The 25547-nt window shown below is 38.4% G+C and overlaps 1 protein-coding gene across 2 annotated transcripts; it reads right to left on the bottom strand.

Annotated features, from left to right (window-relative positions):
• Nucleotides 1-360: 360 nt before the first annotated feature.
• On the bottom strand, nt 361-24326 carry heatr5b (HEAT repeat containing 5B). Of its 2 annotated transcripts, none has more exons than XM_066660937.1 (36): nt 24246-24326; nt 23223-23396; nt 22717-22928; nt 22134-22242; nt 21471-21620; nt 21078-21249; nt 20804-20961; nt 20378-20675; nt 19395-19550; nt 18984-19234; nt 18172-18283; nt 17582-17734; nt 16794-16893; nt 16436-16549; nt 15518-15677; nt 14877-15052; nt 14642-14747; nt 14319-14509; nt 13312-13471; nt 12867-13056; nt 12116-12285; nt 11496-11643; nt 10804-10983; nt 10302-10556; nt 9666-9847; nt 9367-9435; nt 8438-8617; nt 7683-7923; nt 6854-7102; nt 6395-6522; nt 6005-6149; nt 5344-5616; nt 4417-4641; nt 3023-3174; nt 2259-2472; nt 361-2125 (listed from the first exon to the last, which is right to left on the bottom strand). In XM_066660937.1, the coding sequence occupies exons 2-36, from the start codon at nt 23346-23348 to the stop codon at nt 1818-1820; spliced, it is 6213 nt and encodes a 2070-aa protein (XP_066517034.1). In that variant the 5' UTR covers nt 23349-23396; nt 24246-24326; the 3' UTR covers nt 361-1817. The 2 variants fall into 2 exon arrangements, with proteins under 2 accessions (XP_066517034.1, XP_066517035.1); XM_066660938.1 differs by having other exon boundaries at nt 20426-20675.
• Between the last annotated feature and the right edge of the window lie 1221 nt (nt 24327-25547).

Here is a 25547-nt window from a genome sequence, read left to right as displayed (position 1 = left end):
ACCAACACAGGGGTATGATGGGAATTGTAGTTCAACATGATTTTTTACACGGTTGAATTAGTTTTTAATTAATTTCTTTATGAGTTAATTATATTGCTTGTAAATAAAAAAATATTCTGTCTAAATGTGTTACCATCGAAGCTGTACTTTGCTGTTTTCTTGTTTTGCATTGTTCGAAAACTCAATAGCGTAAACAGAACCTATGGGAACAAAACATTGATTTAAGGGCTCTAAATGATACATACATACAATTACATATATATAGACACGTGTGTACACATACAAACACACACACACACACACACACACACACACAAATAAAACAAATAAATCCTAAAAATAATTTTGTTAAAACATAATTTATTGTTGTGATGAAGGTATGATTGCATTTTTGTCACTTTTTATATATCGTGTGATACAACACTTAACATAAAACAATGAAGCAACAAAAGAGCACATTCCTTTAAGTGCAATCCAACCATTTATAATGTAACAGTTATCAGCTTAATGCATCATCCAGGTTATTTTAAAAGTGAAGTGAATAAATAATTAGACATAACAGTTTGTTATTCACATGAACTGTTTAAATAAGAATGAGATAAAGGGAGACATTACATAGGCCATATTAAGAGCTGTGAGTGCATACAATACATAATCAGAGAGTGACAAACATTTAAAATCTAGAACTGTTGTCAACTTGCATTTGTATGTATTCATATGTGAAATGAAACAAAGTTAACAGAGAAAAAAAATACTGCACATACATGATAAGTTTAGCATTTCATATCTACGTCTTATTACAGCGTGAATGATGAAATACAAAATGATTCCTTTTTCTTTAAATTGGGCTCTATGTCCAAATTAAAACTTAGATAACCTATCTAAGATAAATGGCAGGTCAAAGAGGTATTGGTGCCTATAACATAGAACATATATCTCAACCAAAAGGAATGCACAGAAGGAAATAAACACAGGGACAAAAAAAGTGATGCAACAAAGACTGCACAGTTTTGCATGTTTTGATCTTTACAGAACTAAGCAAAGACAAAGATATTGAAAAAAAATGTTTTGTAAATTACTGAAGCTACACTAATGCATTGTGGCTTTACAAAAAGTGCTTCTATGACAAATTTTTCTGATTAAGGTGCGTTTTACAAGCTTCAGAGGAAAATGATGGAAAAATATAATTACAGCAACAATCACGTCCCTTTACCAACACCTAAAGCTTCTTTAAAATGAGTTTAGCTCAGACCAGCACACATGATTGACACAATGATATGTAAACCCTGGAATCCATATTTACATAAGCACACCTTTACCTGGAACATCAAAGCCCTAAAAATCCAAAGTCTAAAGAAAACAAAACTGAGATAATTTGATAAATAGCAGTCAATGATAATACAAACAACAATAAATCAACTAAACATTCCACAATTCACCCACACTGTGTTACATTTGTAGAAACTTCTGTAAAGGAGGATTATATTTACAGAACACCAGCAAATATCACATTTAGCCAAATGAGAAACTATAGCAAACAAAATTTTTCTCAAAAAGTGTAAATTAGTTGCACTGGACTCCTGCAGCAATTGCTTTCAAGATGTAAAGTACCATGAGCTGGACCTAATGTAGCTAAATGTCATTTGAAAGTAAAACACATTTTATATATTTTGATAAGTTTACAGAAAAAAAAGCTTGCTTCTCAAAAGGCTGATTAGGATTTTTGCCCATATTCCATACAGTTTCTTTAGCCTATTAACAGTGGCTGCATAATGCATTTGTAATAGGAGAAGAGACATGTCAAATGAGGAATGATTTTAGAAAAAGCTTGTTTTGAGTTTGATGGTGGGTGTGGCTTGCACAGTGGGCGTGGCCTGTCTAGCCATGGTCTTGGCCTTGCTGCTCGCCTGATTGGCTCGGATGGCCGTCTCCAAACGCGTCTTCAGCTCTGGAGCTGCTCCGATCACGGTTTTGAAGGCGGTGGGGTACAGGGGACCAATGCGCATCAGATTCTGTAGAGCAAAGTCATGTAGACCCTTTGAGGGTGGAGGAGCAGTGGAGAAGGCATTGTCATCCAGCAGGTAAGAGATCAGTGTGGGTACCAGAAGAGCCAGCAACTGGACACCTGAACGGAGAGAGCAAGAGGCACACGTACAAAAAACTGAATTAAGAAAGAGATGAATATAGATTCCAGATCAATAAATAGCTCTAAATCACAAATAGGAGAGGTTGAGAGGACAACGGTCAGTGCCACTCACGATTCTGCTCTTCCCCAAGAGCCACAAGGCCCTCCAGCACTTTTATTCCTTCCTGCACAGCCTGCAGCTCTGCAGGGGTCCCAGGACGTGCACGCTCTGCCCCCTTGAGCTTCTCCACAAGCAGAGGGGCTAGAGCATGGATGTAGGGAGTGGAGAGAGCTCGGCTTGGGTGCTGGAACACAGAGAGGAGCAGCTGATAACACCGGGCCTGGACCTGCCACATAAACGCAAACACAGAAAACTGGTTATATCACAGGCTGGAACTCACACAGCTTTAATTCCTTATGACTAAATCTTCAAGCATTCCAACATGTCTCCAAAGCCTAGAAGGACACCTACATGCTTTGACTTTATTTGTTGTGTTTACTCCTCTGAGGCTCTGACAAACACTGAGTCAAGAAGCCCCTTTAGGTCCCAGAATTTGAGTAGTTTAAAACGGGAGGTTTGAGAAAGTTTAAGCTGATGCTATGATGAAAAATATTCATCATATTGATGACCTCGCTATGATACTGTCACCATTTAGAACACTGTGCTACTTTGAACACCTGTGTAATGAGATGGTAAACTCGAAAGACTGGTTTCTTAGAAAGTTAATGCATTTGACTGAAAACTCTGTAAACATGCAACAGTGTTTATAATAATACTAAGATAATGCAAAAATATTTAAAAATATGATGAATGTAAACAATCTGCAAATATTTTTTGCAAGTTCAAAATGTAAATATTTGTTTATAGGTTTTGAGAACGTGTGTGGTGTTACCTACCCCTGGGTCGCTGGAGTTGAGGGCATTACGGAAGCGCTCCATACAGCCTTTCTGTAAAGAAGTGACTCCTACCAGCTCGGAACTGGCTGACACCAGAAACAGAGTGATGGCTGTGAGCATGCTCACTTCATCCATATTGGGTCTGGACTCGTCTGGAGGAGAGATGGAAAACAGTGTGAGAGAGAGACAGAGATGCAGTGCTGAGGTAACACTGACTCAACGCTAAAACCAGTTGTGAAATTTTGAGTGTAACATATGCAATAATGAATGATACATTTTACTTGCGATCTACTAAATCATTGTATATTCCAATTTTTGTTGTTTGGTCAAGGCTATGTAAACATTGTATCTATTCTTAACTTTTTAGTATATTTTAGTGGTTAACTTAGGGTGACCAGATCTGAGATGCAGAAAACAAGGACACGTCTCGGGGGCTGGGGGTGATGAGCTCTCGCCCCTCGCTGCCGTTGTACGCTTAGCTGAACCTGTGTGCACTTTACAACTTTATTTGCTACACAAAACATGGGAATTTCTTTTTTAATTCATGCAAGAACTTACATTTACGTTTTGGCATAGCTGCTCGAGATGAGGGTAGGTACATGAGCTTTGACGTAAACAAGGACTACTGACGTGCAGACTGGCCAATTAAATGTTTACAGAGAAGGTTATCGACCAATAACGGTAGCGCTCCAGTCAGACCGTCCAATCAGAAGATTTTAGGCTACTTCACCACGCCCCCTTCTCACTCAAGCAAACCAATCGGAGTAGGGGAGGGCGGGACTAGTTTGTGAACGAAACGCTTCTCCAAATTCTATGTAAACTCTAGAAAAACAAAATCCCAGACGTTTGTGAAATTCCGCCCGGACATTTTTTTTAAGTCTAAAAAAGAGGACATGTCCGGGTAAAAGAGGACGTCTAGTCACCATAGATTAACTGCTAATAGTGTTCATATGGAAGCAAATCTGTCTCATCAGACTTGAAATATTACCACCTTTGAATTTGTAGCACTGAGGTTTTTGCACTGAAATTATGCATCTGAATTTTGTTGCTTTTGAATTTAAATCTTCAGATTTCCACCTCTGAATATTTTTCTTCGTAATTATGCATCTGAATATAATTGAACTCGTGAATTTTCAAGAGCACGTTTTCACTGTTATTCAGCAAAATTTTTTCTTTTTAATATATTTTTTATACATTTAATAATTACACCACAATGAAAACAACACACTTGAATACAACGACAATCATGGGTTACACCCAAGACAATAAATTAAATATTTTTTTGAATCCTTTTTATTAATAGTGAATTGACTCCCAGTATGGAGGTCAGACTGCTTCCTGTTTGTGTGCGTGTGTGTGTGTGTATGTGTGTGTGTATATATGTAATATCTCACCAGGCTGGGAGTACTCCAACACAGAGGCCAGGCTGCTCCTGACCAGGGTTGTCCACTGCTGTTGTGTTTTCTCCACTCTGCCAAGAGGGGACGTGATAATGGTCTTAATGCCTTGAAGGGCAGCAGACACAGGCAGAGGAACAGAACCATCAGACGTCTTCAGTGCAGTCTCCTTCAGCACCCCACACATCAAGTACAGCACTGTAGGCAGGATGGTCATACTCCCTGTATAAAATTATTCAGAACAGTTACAAAGGGGGACAAGTTTAAAGAAGAAACAAAATTACCTGGTAGCCAAAATGTCAATGTTTACTTCTCATGTAAACTACACATTCAGTAAAATTCAGTTTTATCGTTGTATGCTTTACTGTTATGAGAACCCCAAAAGCTTCTTCTTTTGATTTGTATGTTTCCTTTTCTCAGTAAGGGCTACTTCACAGCTATATATCCCTTTCAGACCCACAGCACTGAGTTGGTCAAAAGGAAGGACATAAGTATGAACATTTATATGACATGGACAATTCTTTTGCTCTACTAAGTTTGCACAATCAATAGGAAACCCATATTTTCTTTATCTGTCAATTTATTTTGAAAACATCTCCCATTTCCATTTAATATTTTTCCACTCTTTATGCAAGTGAAATGAAATGTGCAGTATCTAATCTCCTCATAAATAGCTTCTAAAAATGAATAACGTACTAAATGCCTTATGGCAGAAATTAAATACACGAAGGATGGCCTTAGAGTTATATACAGTACTGTAAGTAGAAGTGAAGCTTTCTAAGGATTGGTCTACTTCTCTGATTAACAGAGTGTGAATGAGCGTGAGTGTTCTGTGGGTGTGTGAATGAAGGATGTGACAGGCCTGAGTGGGAATGTGTGAATCAGTATGTGCTGAAATGTGAGTGTGATAGTGTGTTTGTGTACCTGCTGGAGAACACAGTGCAGGCAGTTCAGCCAGGATGCTGACTGTGGCAGCCACTAGCCGGTTGCTGTGTTCTGGCAGCTGCTGGGGCTTGCTGGGCAGGTGGCTAGGAGAATCGGTAGCCTTGCTGTTGACCTGAGGTAGGTGACGCACCAGCAGGAACACTAGCAGCTCCATGGCAGCAAAAACCAGAGACTTCCCCGGCTGCAACTCCCCAGAGTCCCCTCCTTCTCCCAGCACAGACACAGACTCCTTCTCTCCACCATCCTCCATACCTGAAACAGGGTGAGAATTAGGAGTCAAAACAGTCTGTGGGAGGCAATGGATCAAGGTAATTGAGTGTATATCATACATATACATAAATATATATTTATAAGAATATAAATATACAAGGATTAAAAGCAGATCACTCAAAGAACAGTACTACACGATTCTGCTAATTTGTGAACTATATTATTTGTTAGAAGACATTGTATCAAGAGAATTCAACTGGATTAAATATGTTAAAAAAATCAGTTGCAATATATATGCTGCCAAGATCTAAGATGATGTCACATGTCAAGATTTTTGTGACTAATGAGGCCACTGTGCTGTGCTGAGGCTTCAGGAATTTCTTATTTCTAAAGCGTAGAGAAGTCATCTGCTAGTGTAATGTTTTCTCACTACTGGAGCTCCTGAGCTGGTCCAGATGGTCATGGGCTGAGCGGATGGTCTCCTGAACTACAGCGGTCACTTGCAACTGGACGCTGGGAGGGTCTCGCGTTAACAGCAGTCTGTGGAGCACATTCAGCAACTCCACTGCAAGCAACTACAATATAAGAGAAATAGTTTTTTTTTTTAGTTCTGTGTAAGAGCTATCAGGCTAATGTAGCCTTAACTCATGTACACTGCGTACACTACCAGCATAAAATATCACACATTCCTTAAAACCAACTTGAGTTGTCTAATAACTTCAATCAGGTGTGACCCTGTGTGGAACAGCGTTGTCTATACATTGGAGTTTTAGCAAAATTATTACTTTTAAGTTACTGTTATCAGTTTTTTTCTGGTCACCTGATCTTCTGCAATGTGTCTTCGAGCCCGCAGACACTCAAGCAGTGTGCAAAGCGCCTGCAGACAGGACATCACTCGCTCAATGGGCTCCTCTGGTCGAGGAAAACACAGGAACTCAATACTGATGCCTGGAAGAAAGCAGAAGTCAGATATTTACAATACATTGCTTATGGAAACTTAACACTCATCCAATGGTATGATCAAATCCACCATCTTAGAGACCATCAAGCAGATCCGGACATTTTACATAGTTCATGTCTTGTCTGAAGCATCCTTATCCACAACATTCTCCATTTAATGTAAGCAGAAAGTTCTAATGTGCTCTTTCAGGCAAAATTAATAATACACAATTCACACTATTCTTTCATTTATTCCAACATACATGTCCTTTAATAAGATGTCAGATCAAGTAAACAAATATTAAGTTGAGTTTAGATATCCATAAATGTAGGGACGTACCTAACAGCAGGTGCATTCTGTCTTTGACCAGCTCATCGTGGCTTTTGTTTGGAACTGGAGGCCCCTGGGTATACACAGTTCCTACATTCCCTGTGGTGTTGGTGGCAGTCTGGGGCTCCTCAGAGCCTTCAGGAGACCCAAAGTCAGTATTACTGAGCCAGAGGGCCACGGCATGAAGAATGGGCGCCCAGGAGTTGCGATAATGTAGACGTGCAGTGTCTATCGTCTCTGGAGTGTAAAAGGCACCACCTGTACAAAGACGCATTGTATTTTTCCATGTTTTTTTCCAATGTCAGAAACCACGTGACCATTATGTAATACGTAAATAAATCGATAACTTAATATTACCATCATAAATCAATTTTTCACCAAAAAGTAGCAAAAGATATTTCTGAAACTGACTGTTTATGAGTCTTATATTGTTTTCCCTGTGAAATGAAATAATAGCCATAATGTGAAGACATACTCTGAAGACCTCAGATGGGGAGGTGGGCCAAACCAGAAGTACCTGCACTCTTTAAAAGACCCAGGACATAATGTGAATGACTCGTTTTATCCCATGTTTTCAGATTCCCAAATTAATTTGCTAATACATTCAAAAAGCCCCCCCCCCTCATATGTCCCCTTTAAATGTGAATATTGACAAATGCTCACTGATGACTCTTTTTGAACAAAATTAGTCAGTTAAATTTCAGGCTTCAGACATGTCTAGGCTGAATAAATATTAATAGATATAACAAAATACTGTGTATATTTAATTATTTTAAAAAATTATAATATTTTAAAACAATATAAGTATATTGCAGCATGAAGAAGAGTGCAGCTTTACCTTCAGGGGGCAGCTGGCTAGCAAACTCCGCTGGCAGAGTGAGCAGAGCATAGTCTCTGAGAGCAGCGAGCCACAGGCGACTAAGGGAGGGCAGCTCTGGCTGCACCAGCGTGATCAAACTGTCTGGAGGCAGGATGTCGCCTTCATCATTCATGTCCTCATCATCGTCCTCACTGCTTCGAACAGGACGTGCCGGCCTGGACTCTGCCTCCTTCTTTATTTTCATAGCCACGACATAGACCTGAGGAGGGAAAGAAGGACTTATATGAGGTGGTTATAAAACAGCTTAAAAGCCTTGGTTTTTACTGTACAAAGTGGCTGTTTTTTTATAGCGTTCCTATAGAGATTAATTAAATGTAATCAAATTTAATTTTCAGTGGCTCGTCACCCACAGTTTTTATTACCTAATTTTCTCTGCTATGTGGTAACAGGAGACTTGTGAAGTGTAAATGAGACTGCTATGTGGTTACTGAACACTTTTCAATGTTGATATTGTGTAATACATCTAATTGACACTGTGTTCCGCTGAAATATCTATTGTCCTGTGGGAGATAGTTGTCCCTTCAAAAACACATTTCAGACACTATGTTTAACAATCTTTAACAATGCCCTACAATGCAAATACGGATCCTTTTTGCGACTTCAAATATGTGCTTTTATGGGATTTAGGCAAGACTTTTGGGCATATACATTTTTGTAACAGTGAACAACAAACATCACTCAGAAGAACCCAAGGTCTTCCCAAGTATTCCTACCTCTGCCCATGCTTTGAGCACTGCTAGTTTCTCCATGGTGGTGGCACTTTCACTGTACAGCTGACTGGACGAGCCTTTGCCAGCTTGTACTTTGTCCAGAGAGGACACCAGCAGGTTGTGCACGCGACGCAGATCATTAAGGTCACTCACAACTCCACTGCCTATCCACGCACTGCACACCTGGACAACAGAGAAAATGTTTAAAAAAATAAAAATAAAATAAAATAAAAAATAAATACTTCAATAAATTAAAAAAAATCAACTGGTGCTTGTTATGCACATCATTAGACACAGATTTTAAATCTTTTTTTATAGAGCAAACCCTAGCATCTCTTTTTTGTCTGCATATGGAACACCTACAAGGCATCTGTCTGTATTTGTATATTTGTACACTATGACTTTATTTCATTTAAGTCTTTTATATATGCTTACAAATATTTCAAGCTCTTTGTTACGCAGGATCACGCAAGTCAAAGACTTTCACTGGGACAAAACAATAAATCTACCATGGTAAGGGCAAGTAGTGACAAAGGCAATTATCTACGGAGAAACCTTTTTATTTTGTATGCAGACATGTCCTCACTTAGTTAAAGAGAAAACATTCTCTGGCTGCTTTACATGATCAAAACATTCCTAAATGAGGAAAGATTTATGGCTGTATACATAACAAAGAGCTATGTTTTGCTTTCAAATATTTATTCATGTAATATGTACTGATTGTGAACATAAATCAAAGTCCTGTAAATCACACTAGTGTCGGCACAGTTTTGTTCTACAAGAGGGACTTGTTTCCTGAAAATAACGGGGTAGCTTTAGTGTTTGGCACACAATGAATGTGTTAAGAAACACATAAAGTAAACAGGACCTGTTTGGATGTGAGAGGAATGAAGTGTGGAATGTGGAGTATGATCTTCTGGGTTTGGCTTTACCTGGCAAGCTTTGGCTGTGATGTCAGATGGTGTATCAGGGGAGAAAGCTGGTCGCAGTGCAGCTCCAACCTGAAAAAAGACCAAAAAACAAAACTTAAGTAAAGCTACAAATTATAAATATTTTTTTAACACTGAAAAACTGTGTAAATCAGATTATTAAAAACATTTCCAGAACTTACTTCGTCTTAAAACATCTAAAAGTGTTTTTCAAAAAGTTAAAACCTTTAATCAATGTGTACTTAGTTAACTATCTTATAATTATAATTAAAAACCTCCAGAAATATGGGAACTAGATTTACATTGGCCTGGTACTGCTCCAGGATCACATGCCCAGGAAATTCAGGCTCTGGCACTGAGGCAAACTTCTTAATGATATCCTCTAGAGCCTGCAGGCCAGCCATGCGCAGCTGATTACTGTGGTCAGTTGCTGCCATGAAAGCCATACGAATCAGATCTGAGAGATGCAACACCAGCAGATCACCTAAAACAAGAATAAACAGTTATTAACTATGAACATTTTATCTAGTTCTTTCAAGTGCAACACTTCTTTTGTAGTAACATGTTGCAAATAAAGCAGTATGTATATACAGCACGCCAGAAATGGAGATTCGGCAGAACACAGATGACAAGGATTGGCTTTCATATTAAATAATGTTCCTGGACAAAGATAAGAAGTGTCCAAGCTGTGAATAATAAAACAGCAGTAGAGGAAAATACCAATGCTTTTGGATTTGGTGTTGGTGAGCACTTGGGTGAGAGCCTCTTGGATGGAAAGCAAAGCATCTAAATGGATCTTTGACCAATTCAAGCCTCAGGTTTCCACTCAAAGCCCAGTTTTCCAAGTAGAATCTTATTTTGTTCAAATTAGATCAAAAGACTCAGATCCATTATTTTAAAAAATCATGTGCCATGACATCATTAAGAGTTTGATATACCTTTGGGGTTTTTGGCTTTAGCAGTGCGAGCTGCTGCCAGATCAAAGTGGGCCTTGTCATCGTTTTCACACAGATGAATGATACGACAGAGACAGTCGGCCGCAAACACTCGTGTCACCCAGCGGGGGGCAACTGAGGGCTTAGACTTATCATCCTCGCCCAGGCCTGTGAACATGATGTCATCATCCATCTCATCCTTCTTCTCGGAGTCTTCTTCCTCTTTCTCCACTTCAAATGCCATGGCGCCTCCAACCTCTACAGGAAAATGTAACAAAAATCCAAAACTTCATTCCAAATATCTCCAGAATTAATTCGTTGAGAAGCAAAAAATGTCTCTGAGAATCATTACACGAAACATGCTTTCAGAAACAGAAGCTAGGTGTACAACGGATCCTTCACAAGGATTTTAATTAAATGTAAATAATTTTACATGACAGCAATCAGGAAGATTACGCAGTGAAAAAAAAACAACAGATATTAAGTCTTGATACACAGTCTATACCTATGCTGGCAGCCAGTACATCTTTGCACAGTTTGAGCCAGTGAGAGAGTTTTTCCACAGCCAGAGAGGAGAGCATGTGGCCTAGTGTGTCATGGATGTCGGAGCACAGCTTCCTGTCCGTCTCTCGGTCCAGCATGCCGAAGAGCACACCCTCCAAACCTGTTTCAGTAATGTTTAGATCTACAGCAAAAAAAAAAGAAACCATAATGTAGTACTTTCACACCAGCATATTAAAGTACTTTGATTAATGGTCATTCACAGCGGGAAATTAAAGAAACCGAAGGTCACCAAGTCCAAATTGCAATTCAGTTTATACAGTTTTAATAATATATAAATAAAGAAAATAAAATTGTACCTTTGAAGATATAAAACAATCAATAAATAAAAGATTTCCACACACTATCCTGAAAACAGCTCTTCATAATGGTCTTATGCCAAAATCAAGCAGCATATTTGTATCAATCTCAACTTATGAAGCAACAATTTGTTCTGGTGCCTGATTCCAAACACCACCACGTTTTCCTTACACTGGAGCATTTCACATAAAAGCACTTTGAATGAACATACAATCATGTGGAAAAACCTGTGGTTGGAATTCTTCGTCAAAATGTTAGAATAATGTATGATGAGAGCAATTATAAAATGGGTACAGTGGTGAACTCTGCAGGGAATGTATGCGGTATGATACATACTGATAGTTGTGCTGTCTTTGCTATCTCCAGCCCTTTTGGCAAGGCTCATGGCATATTCACACACCTCTGCCGCCTCCCTCTGAGCCAGCTGACGTAAACAAGCCACTGCTGCCCGCCGCAGGAGCAGATGAGAACTGCATAGGTGCACCTGGGTCATATAAAAAACACACACACACAAAAATATATGATCTGTTTATATTCAGAAAAACAAAGAAACATTTAATATAGTTGTCTCACAAGCTCTAATCCGGTGTATCTTCTGTGGTGAACTAAACTGGTATCTGCATCAGTGCTGTTTTGCTTGTATCTGACACTTAGACCTTGATATCCTTCAGTTGTAATAACTTGTAATATCAATAAGTTTCATTAACAGAATTTATTACTTAAAATCTGTGCTTGAACAAGATTACAGTATCACAGAAACATAACCACATATAGCAGGGAAGCTGGGCTTCAACCTGGAACTACCGATAATGTGGGGACAAAATAAAACCACTCACATATGTATGATTACTTCTCCTAATACCATATGCCATCTTTATAAACCTAGTTTAATTATGAAACGGCAAAGTCTCAACATCAGCTCTCAAACAGACTGATATCCTTAACAGCAGTCTTACACAGAGGCAGGGCACTAGGCTGGACAAGTTGACATGTCGAGGGGCAAACATGTGCAGCTGCTGAAGACAGGAGATAGCAGCCGCCTGCACCAGAGAGTCCGAGTGGTCCTGCATGATGGCACAGCCCACCAGACATGATGAGCGAATGGTGGAGATGGTGGCACTGTTGCCTAGAAACCAGTAAACACAAAACAGCATCTGCAACTGACTGTTATTTTGGATAGAGTTGTTAAGATATTTTTTTTGCGATCTCAAGCAAACGGTCAGAACTTCAGAATAAACAACCATGTGCTTTTGAAATATTTGTGTTTTTATTGTATGATGGCTTCAATTGGAGGGAGCTAGTTAAACAACCATAGCTGTGGTTTCGACCCTTACCTGATAAATACATTTGCAGGTTTTTAACTAGGTTTTAACTTTACACTGACACTGATTACACTTTAGTCTTCAAAGATTGTTATATAATCGCTACGTTAGGGAAATGGCCACGACCCTGAACTAGATAAGTGTTTACAGATAATGAATGAATGAATAATTAAATGATTAGGGAAATGCAATTTTTCTAATACTAGCATTTTCATGTGAAAAAATTAACTGTTAAAGTAGAAAATAGCAGAAAACTTTAATCCATCATGTCTGCTCCAGGTCTGGTCTATTACAGGTATTAGATGTTATAAGCTAAATAATAAACAGAACAGTCATATTGTACAGCACTTAGTTTAGCGGCAGAGGAATGTAAAGTGAGTGTTACCCTGTAGCTCTGGGCCCACGGTGGTGATGAGTGCTCCCAGGCAGCGGCCCAGGCACTGGTGCACCTCTGTGTGGGAGGGCGGCACAGTCAGAAGGAGGGTCAGCACCAGAGATAGAGTGGGCTCCACATAACCTCGGTACATCGGGCCACTGGAATCAACAATGAGTGCCAGAGAGTGCAGTGCCCATGTCTGTAATAGCACAACAGAAGCTTATGAGGCCATATTATCACAATGGTTTATAGACGAATAATAAGTGTGAGCCATCTGTTATGCAACAGAACACATATCTGAGAGTTATTAAGAGTATGTACTTTGAAAACACTGTACAGCTGAATGCATCAGTCATTTTTTTTCCTTTAATCCTCTCCATTTTTAATAAGATTTTTGTTTTCTTCTAGCTACAATGGACCTTTTCTGATCTTTTTCTGATCTCTGAGACTTTACCTGAACCTCGTGGGACGTGCCATCCTGAGCGAGGGCCAACAGAATGCTCACGCTGGTCTTGAGGTGCTGACCCGAACCGATGCCTCCTACGTAGCGGTGCAGACAACCCAGAGCCAGAGAGTGACCTGTTCTGGACACCACGTCCCGGGCTGACTTCAGCCTAAACATTACAGCACAAAAAAAGCCACTCCATAAATAACACAATACCAAAAGCCCCTCTTCATTTACTATCTAAAACTACAGGAGACAAGCAGTTCAGAGATATACTCCACATACTGCACTGAGAACAGTAATCTTATAAAGTGGTGGTGCTGCAGTGCCATCTGCTGTCTCTTATTTTTTGAAGTGATGGATTGACTAATATGCTTCCAAGCATTAGTAGTAAAGTATTTTCATACTCTGACATTCTTTTTTTTCACACACTAATTTAACAACATTGATTTATTACATTTTTATAACAATAAACCATCCACATTTGGCATCATGGAGGCTGAACTGGGATTTGTTCATATGAGCAGCCAACTGGTGAAGCTCTTAGTGTTATGTGATTCTTTATGTTTTAAATTATTTTGATAGCCAGTTAATAATACACAATAAAATGTCTGGGCAAATGATATTTGACCTGATTTCGTTTTATACATTTTGTATATATTTGTGTATTGACAAGTTTGTTTAGTGTGTTGGGGGGCAATCACTCCACAAATCTGGCAAGGAGAAAAATATTGATTAAAGTATAACTTGTTCGCCTTCATAAATGAGAACATGTATTAACTTGATGTGGTTTGAGTTGATTAAGTTGAATGATTAATGATGTGGGACTTCTCTTACATTTTAGCTTCTAATTTAGCTAATTAAGATTTAATGAATAGAGCTTCTGATAAATTAATTCTGGTGAATGAATGTATATATAAATGTACTCCATGCAGCACAGACAGACATTTGTCCAGTGCAAATACCACATGACTTCATTTTTCTGACATTTCATGATCAGCGATTGATGCTCTTACTTGTCAAAGCTGTGCTGGGCCATGCTGGCAATGAAAGTGGCTTCCCCTACAACTTGTGCCATACGGCCCAGGGCTTCTCCAGCAGCACAGCGTAAGATAGGATTGGGATTATCCAGAGCACCCATCACCAGAGCCAGAGCAGACTTCCGCACCTCCTCTGGGCCCAGCGTGCTCTTATTCTCAGCTAGACCCTGGACACAGAGAGTTAAAGAACAGAGGTATTGTGAGTAGTGCCCAATGTAACTTTCAAATTGTTCTGTTTTCTATAAATGTATAGACTATAGCTCAAGTGTAGGAGAACTATTCATCCTTAAAAGACTCACCTTAAGAGCACTGAGTACAGCAGTGAAGATGTTGAGCTGAACAGCCTGCTGTCTGACTCCTTTAGCCTGCTTAATGCACTCTGCAAAGTGGTCAAGCATTTGGAGCCTGAAAAGTACAAAAAACAAGCATCATATAACCAGCATTTTCTAAATCTCCTATGACCTTGGGCAGGAATTTGACAGGAATTGAGTGTATTAAACTTTGGAAATGTTTGAAAATGTGTGGTGTTCTCACCTATGCTTGAAAGAGACATGGGGGAATACCACGCCAAAAAGTGCTACAGAGGCATCGATGACTGACACTCCCAAAGGCAGTGGTCCGGGGATGGCCTCCCCAACTGGAACCCGGAGGTAGATGGAGGAAGGGTCATGCTCGAGGGCACCACTGCCCGATGCACTGTTGGGCTGCAACTGTTTGAACACACACATCCATTCAACAGATCTAAACAGCACGCCAAATGTAACCAAACGAGATCAAATAGTCAATGTTTTCACTCCATTTCAACTAAGAACTCATTTAATGAAAATAGTTACATATAATTTATTGAACAAAATTACAGGATTTAAACCCTGTCAAAGTTTCAAATAAATACTGTTCCCCAGTGAAATACATAAATAACTTCACCTAATTACACTGAGGTATAATAAGTGTTTCAATCTGGACTACTTTTTGAATGAGATGCAATATTTAGAACAGAACAGAAATAAACAACATTTGTCAGTCTTAAAGGCACAGTAACAAAAACATTCAAGAGAAGAAGTGTAGAACAGTTACACAGCATGAGTTATATAAATCCTCTGTTTATATCCCATGCAAATATCATAAAAGGATTTTAAGAGACAAATACATAGTTAATGTAACGCTAGAAAATGCACCTGATCTTCAATGGACTTGTGATCTGTTTCTTGCAGCCAGGAGCCCATGAGGACGCTGTCGTCATAGTGACAGAGTGAACGCAGTAAGGAGGTGGTTGTGTTTGCTGAGTTATCTGTCAATGTGAATTCAGCAACCAGCTCCCTCAGCAGAGCACTGAAACTTCCTGAAATGGAGAATTTATCAATAACATTAATATAGGGATGCACAGATTTTGAAAATTTTTGGGCTGATACGATAATCAGTAATTAGCACATTTGAGTACCTGATCCTGGTAACCAATAATTTTATGTTTTTGTAAATAAAGCATTGGATTAAATATTGGATTAAAGCAAAAAAATAAAAAATCTTGTTGTCATAGGACAAGCCTTTTCTTCAGTATTTGTACATTTCTGTATTTTTTTATTTTATTCTTTAAATTTATTAGGTGTAGATAATTTATAGTTTTATCAAAGATTTACTGCAGGTTCCGCATGGATGGTCTCTAGAGGGGCTCTAATTAGTGTAGCACCGGGTTTGTTTTGGAGTGTGAGGGAGAGAGCGACATAAACTGACTGAGTGAGCGAGGGAGAGCAAGTGTTTGTAATCGGTTATCATCGTGTTCCAATAATAAATTCAGATTCTTAATGACTATCTAAAGGCGGCACAGTGGTGCAGCAGGTAGTGCCGCAGTCACACAGCTCCAGGGGCCTGGAGGTTGTGGGTTCGATTCCTGCTCCGGGTGACTGTCTGTGAGGAGTTGGTGTGTTCTCCCTGTGTCTGTGTGTTTTTTTGACATCCAGATCCTCTTATTACTACTGCTGAAATCTAATCTAAAGTCTAAGTTCCACTATGATATATCATTTTGATTTATGTTCATCTCTATGACTGCATTTTCCAAAAGACAGTTTGGGATCATTCAATACTCAAATTATTTATACTTGCCTTCATATGTCTTTGGTGGAAGGAGAGCCAGGATGTCATAGAGTCTCAGACGCACCATGGCAGCACTGGCCTTCAGGTGAGCTCCATGAACCTTTATAACTGCAGGAATACTGCAAACACAGCAACAATCACCTCCACTAGCCACTGAACTCAAACTGAAATCAGTTAAACAGTCTACTGTTTTAATATGCAGTACTACAAGTGTGTTCTTTTGATCCCATCTAAGCTGTCAGTTTAGATATACAGAGGCCTAAAGTGTGAAAAAGTCAGGTCAAAGCTGCTTTAAATCTGACTTGACAGTGTTTTAACCTACTAAATAGTTAAGCTTATGAGGGTAAGAGAACTGCCACTTACTGAGACATCATAGTCATGGCACATTCAATAGGGGTCATCAGTCTGCGAATCACGTCCTCGGTTAGCAGCTCAGGACAGTGAGCCACAAAGCTCCGCATAGCTGCCAATAGACAGGCCCAGAGGGTCAGTTTTAATGGGGAAAAGTTCTCTCTCAAAATGCTCCTGCAGCTAAGATTAAATAATAAATCAATCATTTTACCTCCAAAATGTAGCAAACTATATTTATTAAAATTATTTCTTATTTTTACACCAGAAAATCAATAGTCAATAATCAATCTCTCTGTAGTCCCTGAAAGAACCAGTTTATACACCACATAATGGGCACACAACATTGTGATGGTAATGTATAAAAAATGTGCGTTCATTAATTAATATTATTATCATTTTTAATATATATTAATTTGAGATTTACTAAAAATCATACATTAGCAAGTTCTCACTTTATCAGTGTGGGTAATTTAGGGCAGACTGATGGATAAAAATGGCAATGGGTTTGAGTACAGAATCAGACACATTCCAGCCACTGTGTAATGGCTGTTTCAAAACATGTTGCTTTAAAAAAATGTTCCTTTAAATAAAAGCCATTGAGGAGCCGTTAACAGAATCAGTCAAACAATGTAATAGCTCTCACTGGCTTTTATCCTCTATTAGCCATAGATCTGTGTCTTTAAGCCTTTTTATTGAAAGTCTAGTCCATCTGCCAAGTCACAACTACTTTTATAGACAACAGCAAATCTGAGCTTGATATCACTAAATTAAGTGTAATGAGTTGGACAGAGCAGAATTACCACAGAGTGCCCCAGCTCGGCCCTCCAGGGTGACCTGCCAGGTAAAGGAGTCTCCTCTAGCTTTCTCAGCCTCCAGTTCTTTCTGTGAGCGAGGGAACACATTTCTCCACAACAGCAGCATCTTGGGCAGGTGGTAACGCACCAGAGATGAGCCTATTCAGAGACAAGAGTGTTCATGTTGAACAATATGGATGAAAAACTGCTATTATACTACTGCTCTGCAAATGCAAAAGCCTTGCATTACATTATGTGGGAATTATAAAGATTGGTCCAGGACAGACTGCATAAGTATACCATTTTATGTGAACACCAGGTAATAAAATCAGGGTACCTGAGAACTAACAGAACCACCTTTCCTCACTAGTCTCTAAAATCCTTTACAAATTTCTTTTTCTAAGTCCTTTCCTTCAACCAGTTTTATTTTATATTAAACTTTAATCATGCAGTGTTTTATTGATGGGCTTTATTTTACTTTTTATTTTTTAATCACAGCTTCATATTTATATTTATCCCTTGTGCATGGGTACATTATAAACTTAAATCAATGCCGTTTGAATTGAACTTAATAAAGGCTGGTTGATCTCACTCACCTAAAGTCATGAGTGCTCCAAGAAGCAGCCAGCCAGCCTGTGTGCGATGCAGAGACAGACGACTGTTCTGTGCTGCAGATCGCAGCAGATCTTCTGCAATACTCACGACCATCTACAGCACGAACACAGAACAATTTAAACGGGTCAAATACCTGATGAGATTAAACAGTCATTAAGGACATAAGGACAAGTTTGATTTAAACTGTAGGAAATTTGAGTTTTACAATTGTGTGAAAAGGGTGAGAACATCTTTTTTAACCCTTTGTTGTTAAGTAGTTTCATAAATTAAATCTACACAAAGTTTAAAAATCTAATTAATACAAATAATAAATAAATAAATAAATAAATAAATAAATAAAAAGCATCTTTTTGGCAACACATGCAGCCTTGCACTGATTTATATCCACTAATAAAAGGTTTGTGTGGGTGTCAGTGAAATTACTAAATCCCTCCTCTTTTGTCTTATGTAAAGCCTGACAAAAAGAATATCTCAAATAAAAGACTCAGTTCGCAGATAACCAAAACACTGCAAACATTACAAAGAGGAATTTTCACAATAAACAATACACATCCCCATGTATTCACACAGATAAAAGGCACTTACTGTCTCTCATTTAAAAAACATTAAACCTGACGGTTGCTCTCTCAGTTAAATATTATTTTTAAGTATGAAATATTGTTTTATCACAATTGCTGCTATTGTATTAAGCTCTGTATTTTGCACATTCTGGACTAGAGGAAGCCTGCAGAAATCAGATTGTACATCACTTTTAGTGACAAAGAGAAACTGTGGTCAGTGAAGGACAGCGGACCTTGCCCTTGGAGTGTGGGATTCCCAGTGGGCACTGATGCACTCCTCCAAGCAGAGCGGCCATGGCGAAGCTATAACCACTGACAGCCTCGGGTGAGCTCTTTAGGCTGTTTATTCGCTCAGCGCAGCGGTCCAGCAACGGGGTCAGTTGATAAGGTAGAGCCACAGCAACACAGCGTAGACACCAGGCTGCCGCCAAACGAGCTGCCATGCTGGGGTGCAGAAGCACGGACGTCACTGTCTCCAGCAGACCTGAGAACATTTACACCAGTGATTCCCCATATTCAATGCATAATACATCATTTTCCACTACAACCTCTTTATAAACAGAGAATAACTGCCACTGATAAATTATTTCCTTAAGCACATATATGCATTTTGCTATATCAGTTTGAAGTAATGTATAGAGTACCAATTGAAGGTTCCTGTATGAGTGGAGAGGCTGTGGCACTGAGGCTTTGGACCAGACTGCCCAGTTCTTTCAGAGCACAAACCATCACATGCTGACTGGCCGAAACGTCTGCTGCTCCGCCCTTATTCTCCCCACTGCTGTCGCTCACCACCGCCTCTGTAAACATGGCAATGCGACACAGCAATATCACAAAGGGATTAAGAAATACTTACTTCAGATGAAGGATTTAAAAACCATCATTTTGACATAAAATGAATAATTCAAATAAATTCATTCAAACTGAAGTCAGAATCATATTTACATTGAGATTCATTGAGATTATCCTGGCATTCACTGTCTTTGTGTTTCTATCAGATCAATTTGCACTGATTATAGAAAAATGTTAAATAATTCCAGAGCAATTTTTCAAATTAGAATGAAATACTACTGTAAATTACAAGCCAATTATTATTGAGAATATCTTTAAATACAATGTGCATCCAAATTGCAAAGACAGTGAAAATCTGAATAATACCAAATCCCACAGATAAGAGAAAAAAGTGATAATCAGTGGTAAACATTTTAGGGTCAAAGCAAATTACAGAGTAAGAGTTTTAAAAAAAAGAATGGAAAAATGATGTCCTGTCACTTGTCGTGATAGTCAAAAATGGCTTTATTAGATCATTCCTGTACTATTATGGTTTACTCTGGTTTCCATATATGACATACGGTACAAGACTATGATACACAGACAAGGAATGCAATTAAACAGTTTAATGTCAGTAAGACCTCTGCTATTATTCAATTACTAAATACTAAACTTGGGAAGGAAAGAGTATTAGTGACAGCACAACACAAGCCATAGTTAAAGAAGCCCAGATCAGTAAATTCAATAAAGCAAAACAAGAGCGTCACCACACCACTTCAGCCCAGCTTAAATCAGAAGATGTAATTACTAAAAGAGAAACACACAAAATGAAAAATTTAAATAAAAACCTACTTACTCTGTAATGCTCTGAAACCGGATATTTCCCCCCTATTTTCCTCCTTACCCACTGCCCTCATCTGCTTGCTGATGGCCTGGCATATCTCCTTGGCTGCAGCGATTTGTGCCTTTTCTCCAAGTAGTCCCCCGAGAGTGGCTCTCAGGGCAAAGGACACACAGCGACGGGAGTACACTGCCTCCACGTGGGTCTGCGTGGCCCGAGGGTGAGCCACTAGCTCCAGCACGTGACTCAAGAAAGTGGCAAAGTTCCTCTCGAGCCACTGACCACCAAGAGTGGTCACAAACACCACATATGCCTGCAGGAAAAGAAAGGAGAGGCTTGAGGAGTGGATCCTTTACCTTTCCTGTTATCCATAACAACAAGCATGTTATAACTGTATATGGATTTTTAAATAATCCCAAGAAGTGCACCCTGCAGTCTCACCTGAGTGACCCCAACTCGGACCTCCCTGCTGACCGAGCCTCCTCCCTTCAACATCTCTCCTCCGCTCTTCAGGAAGCCTGAGCCCCCTCGCAGGAAACCTGTGGCCATCAGCTCCAGCACTTCTTCCAGCGTGGCTCGCTTCACATTCTGACGCATCACTGAGGCACAGCAAACACAACAGCACACTTAATGTCCACTAATAACTGGCTTAAACAATTAAATTAATTCACATGTTAGTATCACTTAGGCTGCAAAAAACAAGTTGTGTAATTACCTGCAGCCTGTTTTGGCATGAGTGCAGTGGCCATTACTGTCCCCAGCAGCTTGGACACAGCTACTCGCACACCATATGTAGAGCCTTCCAGAGCTTTGAAACACAGAGTGGCAACATTCTCCAGCTCTGTTGTCCACATGAACACGGCTTCATTCTGCAGCTCCAGCAAACACTGCGAGAGATAACTATCGTTCAGACCTGACCAATTCCAATAATCATCACAATCATATGTACACCGATCAACCATATAATGAATACAGAGATTAACAGTCCCTCTATTACAAAGCTGAAGGCTATAGGCTATAGCTAACTGTTTGCACCAAGAAAACATACTGTAATTATTAAAACCAGGAGAGGGCTAATGCTAATGATCATAACAGAACTGTCACTGACCTTAGCCACAGCACAGCGTACAGCCATTGAGCGGTCAGTGAGTAGAGAGCGGGCGTTCTTGTAGATATCCCTGTGGCAGGATGCTGCAGCTCCACCCAGGCCACTAAGAACTTTCTGTAGGCTGAGCAATATCTCACCACGACCCTGAGACTAAAACAACAACACACACACACACACACATACACATACACACACACACACACACACACAAAACAACAATAAAATCAAATCAAGATGAAAAGACTTTATTTCATCTATTTAACCCTGGCAAACCCTTGCCATTATGATCAACAGTAGCAAAATACTTCTTTTAGACATGCACATTTAAACTTGTTCATGCAAAATGTTAATCAAATGAGGTAATTAAGTACATATTTCATTATGGATTTATGTAATAAGACATAAACCATGTATTACACAAATCAAATATATGACAACGTCACTATTATTGCTCACATTTTCAGTTTTAAACAAATTGTCCTCATGAGAAAAGATGTTCTAAATTTCACAGACTGAACACATGATTCATGCCTCCTTAACACAGCACGAGCACATTACCAGATGTACACAACAAACTGAAACTCATCATCATACACATAAATGACTACAAACACAGATGGATTATATGAGGCACTGATGAGAAATAACGGCAGCGTGATTTACCTCAGCATTCTTCAGGGCTTTCAAAAGGTTGTTTATGGTTTCTGGAAAAGAGCTGCCGAGCATCCGGCCCATTCGCTCATAGAAGGCCCCAACACAAGCCACTGCAGCACTACAAAATAAATCAGATAAAACTGAATATAAGAGTTTGTCAACTGCTGATTATGATAGTACTTTTATATTTAAGTAAAACTAGAAACTTAACACCAAATTTTTCCATTTCATTTTAAATTTGATACATTCTGTCAATTTAAAGTAGACCTGGTAATTATTTAGTGCTTAAACAAACTAAGCAGAATGCATCCCTATCAGGCTCGAAAGGACATTAAACTGTGAAGGCCAATTTTTGGAAAGTAAAAATTCCAATAACCTACAATTTCAGTCCAGAAATATCGGTAAGGCCCTAAACGCTACAAGATCCCGAACTGATTACCGAACAAACTCTTAAATACTGAATTATTAAATAACCAACCACATCAACTACATCCCTTGGTAACAGTGTTGTTGTGAAATTAAGAAACAGCAGTGACTGGAAATTGCAGACACATTCTCTTGTGGCAACAGGAAACATGACTTGAGAACTCACAGCTTGGTCGGCAGATAAGCCGGTGTGTCGTCTTTGTTCTTGATGATGTCATTGCACTTGTCCAGTGTCTGGAAGACAGTGAAGGTGTCTCCGATGCTGTAGAGGGTAGCCAAGTTTTTAGCTAGCAGCTTTCGTGTTGGGGGTCCTGGGTTACTGCTGATGAGCCCTGTGAGCTGCTCCACCAGCTTTTTCTGCTTTTCCTTCACATCAACCTGTTACAGAAGACTCTTCTCTGTCACCGACACATTGTTTCAGATGTATACTAATATCCTATACAGATTGACTCAAACAAACACCAATTTTAAAATCAAATTTTAAAACAATGATGGTGTAGGAGCTTGTACAATGTATAAATCTCTCTAATTTTAAAATGTCTATACTATATGACAAAAGTATAATTATCATTCATGCCAAACACTCAGAATACCGAAAGGAGCATTTCTTATTACTGCAGTGAAATTGTTATATACCCAGTGGACAACAACATCATGAATGCATTACCCTACCTTGTTGGCTGCTATAAGAACTTTGTTGAGGAACCGAAGCCACTCAAAAATAAAGACTGGCCTCTTAGCCTCTGTGATCTGGGCCAAAGCATCTTCATTCAGCAGCAGACTGTGTGCCAGCTCCATTGGCAGGCAAGGGTAAATACTTTTAAGGGCAGAATTCTTATATTCCAACTGAAAAACGTGACAAATGACAAGTATCACTGTAGTGATTTCAACAGAATTTAAAGATCATTCTGGTGTGTTAGCTGGTAGTATCACATTTTCAGGTGAGCGATGAGGCAAATAAGTATGATTACACTTTAAACACCCCCTTCAGTAAAAATCATTAACGCTTTTATCAGGACAACACAAGCTATAGTTTTATTATGATAAATGTACGATGTCGTCATATTGACAGACTCCAGTGTCACGTACAGAGAACATCATAATTATACACTGAACATTACATTATCGAATTATTATCAACATTAAACTTTTTCATTCATTCATTCATTTTCTTTAACCGCAGCACAAACAAAATATACGGTAGATTCTAAAGCGTTTAAGGAGGGAAATATTATTAAGACATATTTCTTGAAGTTCAAGTTAACTTATTCGCCAACATCTTACTCCAATTTTCGGTTCCACCTTAAAGGATGGCCGAATGTAATGTAACTGATACAAGTGTTTAAGGTGGAACGGTTCATTCGAATAATAAGCGAATATCAGCATCTTGGGAAATAAGTCGTTAGGTGTTTAGAATTATCTGAACTATAACATATTTAATATTTAATATTATACAAGAAAAGATTATCCTTTGGATACTGACACAAACAACTCGAATGTGAGTCTCTATGACAGAGCCTAAGCTAAGCTAACGTTAACTCTGCCTGCAACAAAACAACTTAAATTATAGCCCTTATATTCTGCTTGGCAGCGCGGTTAATCTGTCACAAATATAGGCTTCTAGCGTAAAACACCATAATATGTCCTGAATAGTGTCGTGCATGGCTGATAAAGTACAGAATAATTATGTTTTACCTGTTGTTTCCTTCTAGCCTCGGAGCTAACTCAGCTGCCCATGAATGAAGCATTTGTTTTTGAAAACACTTCAAAGTAAAGGTTTCCCTAACTGTAAAGACATTGGAGAACATTCCTATATAGGTTTATTATTATTATTTTTTTTTTAAATGTACATCAAGTGTACATCAGAGAAGATTTTTTTTTATTATATTGTTATTATATAGAGATGTATTTCTTAATTGTTTATTGCCTAATTGTTTTGTGCAGTGTTTTTTTTATTTGCTGAAAATCTGATTTTTTTTTCTGCAGAAGCCTTATTGTATGTTTTATATTTTTTAAAACATTTAATTTCAGTGACTAGATAGTAAAGAATAACTGCAGTAAAAAAAAAATATTAAAATATTGTGTGTTTAATGTTTTCTTTTTTAAAAAAATCTAAAGTATTAACAGAAAAGAAAAGAAATTTAAAGACAATGCAGACATTCAGGGTGACATGGATATGCTTTTCAAGTATTTGACCTTTAAATACTGTAATTGTTTTGTTTGCTTCCTAGAAGTTAGCTAAAAAAAAGGTACACTACAAAATACAATATTAAAAGAGAAAACCTCATTAGTACCACGTTGCACACAATATTCATTAAAGTTTTTTTAATCATTTTATTTTTTTTATTTGTTATTATTATTAATAATATTTCTTTACATTTCATCCACAGTGCAAATAATAATAATAATAATAATACATTTTTAAAATAATTTAAAAAATGAAATTTAACAAGACCAGTCACATTTATATATAATACAATTTATTATTAACTTGAACACACTATAAAAAGATACTTCCTGCAATGAACTTTATTAATAGACGTTAATGGAATATAACTTAAGTACTTTTGCTTTTTTATGGTAGAATTTTTCCTAAATACTATTTTTAGTGCCAAATTAAATACACTCCTTAAAGAAATTCAAACTAAAATTATTATAAAATTACATAACTTTAAATAAATTCTGATGTAGCTCAGGTAATGTATAGTCAGATAATTACACTATGTTTTTTATTATACATCTAACAAACATGTCATATTTGACATGCGCCAGCAGATGGAGACATTACTGTAGGCATAGTGACATACTCCACTCAGTTTTAATATTAAAATTACCTTCTTGTTTCTACACTCATTAGACATTTTATCATCTGCACTTACACTGTGTAGTTCTTCAGTAGCACAAAGTAGTCCATATGTTGCATTGTATATTGTGTTAGCCCCCTTTAGCCCTGTCCTTCAATGACCATAACCACAGCAGAGCAGTTGTGAGTGGTGG

Source organism: Hoplias malabaricus, chromosome 2 (genome assembly GCF_029633855.1).
Source record: "Hoplias malabaricus isolate fHopMal1 chromosome 2, fHopMal1.hap1, whole genome shotgun sequence".
Classification (NCBI taxonomy): Eukaryota; Metazoa; Chordata; class Actinopteri; order Characiformes; family Erythrinidae; genus Hoplias; species Hoplias malabaricus.
The sequence above is the reverse complement of the archived record's forward strand: the minus strand, read 5'-3'. Positions and strand labels throughout refer to the sequence as shown.

Coding starts and splice junctions, on each gene's coding strand:
- heatr5b (XM_066660937.1), bottom strand. CDS start 23,348: ATGGAGCTGGCACACAGTCTGCTGCTGAATGAAGATGCTTTGGCCCAG. Junction 9,436..9,665: donor TGGAGCAGTACCAGGCCAAT/GTAAATCTAGTT, acceptor GTCTTTTTTCAG/GTTGGAGCTGCACTGCGACC. Junction 7,103..7,682: donor TAGCCAGCTGCCCCCTGAAG/GTAAAGCTGCAC, acceptor GTCTTTGTACAG/GTGGTGCCTTTTACACTCCA.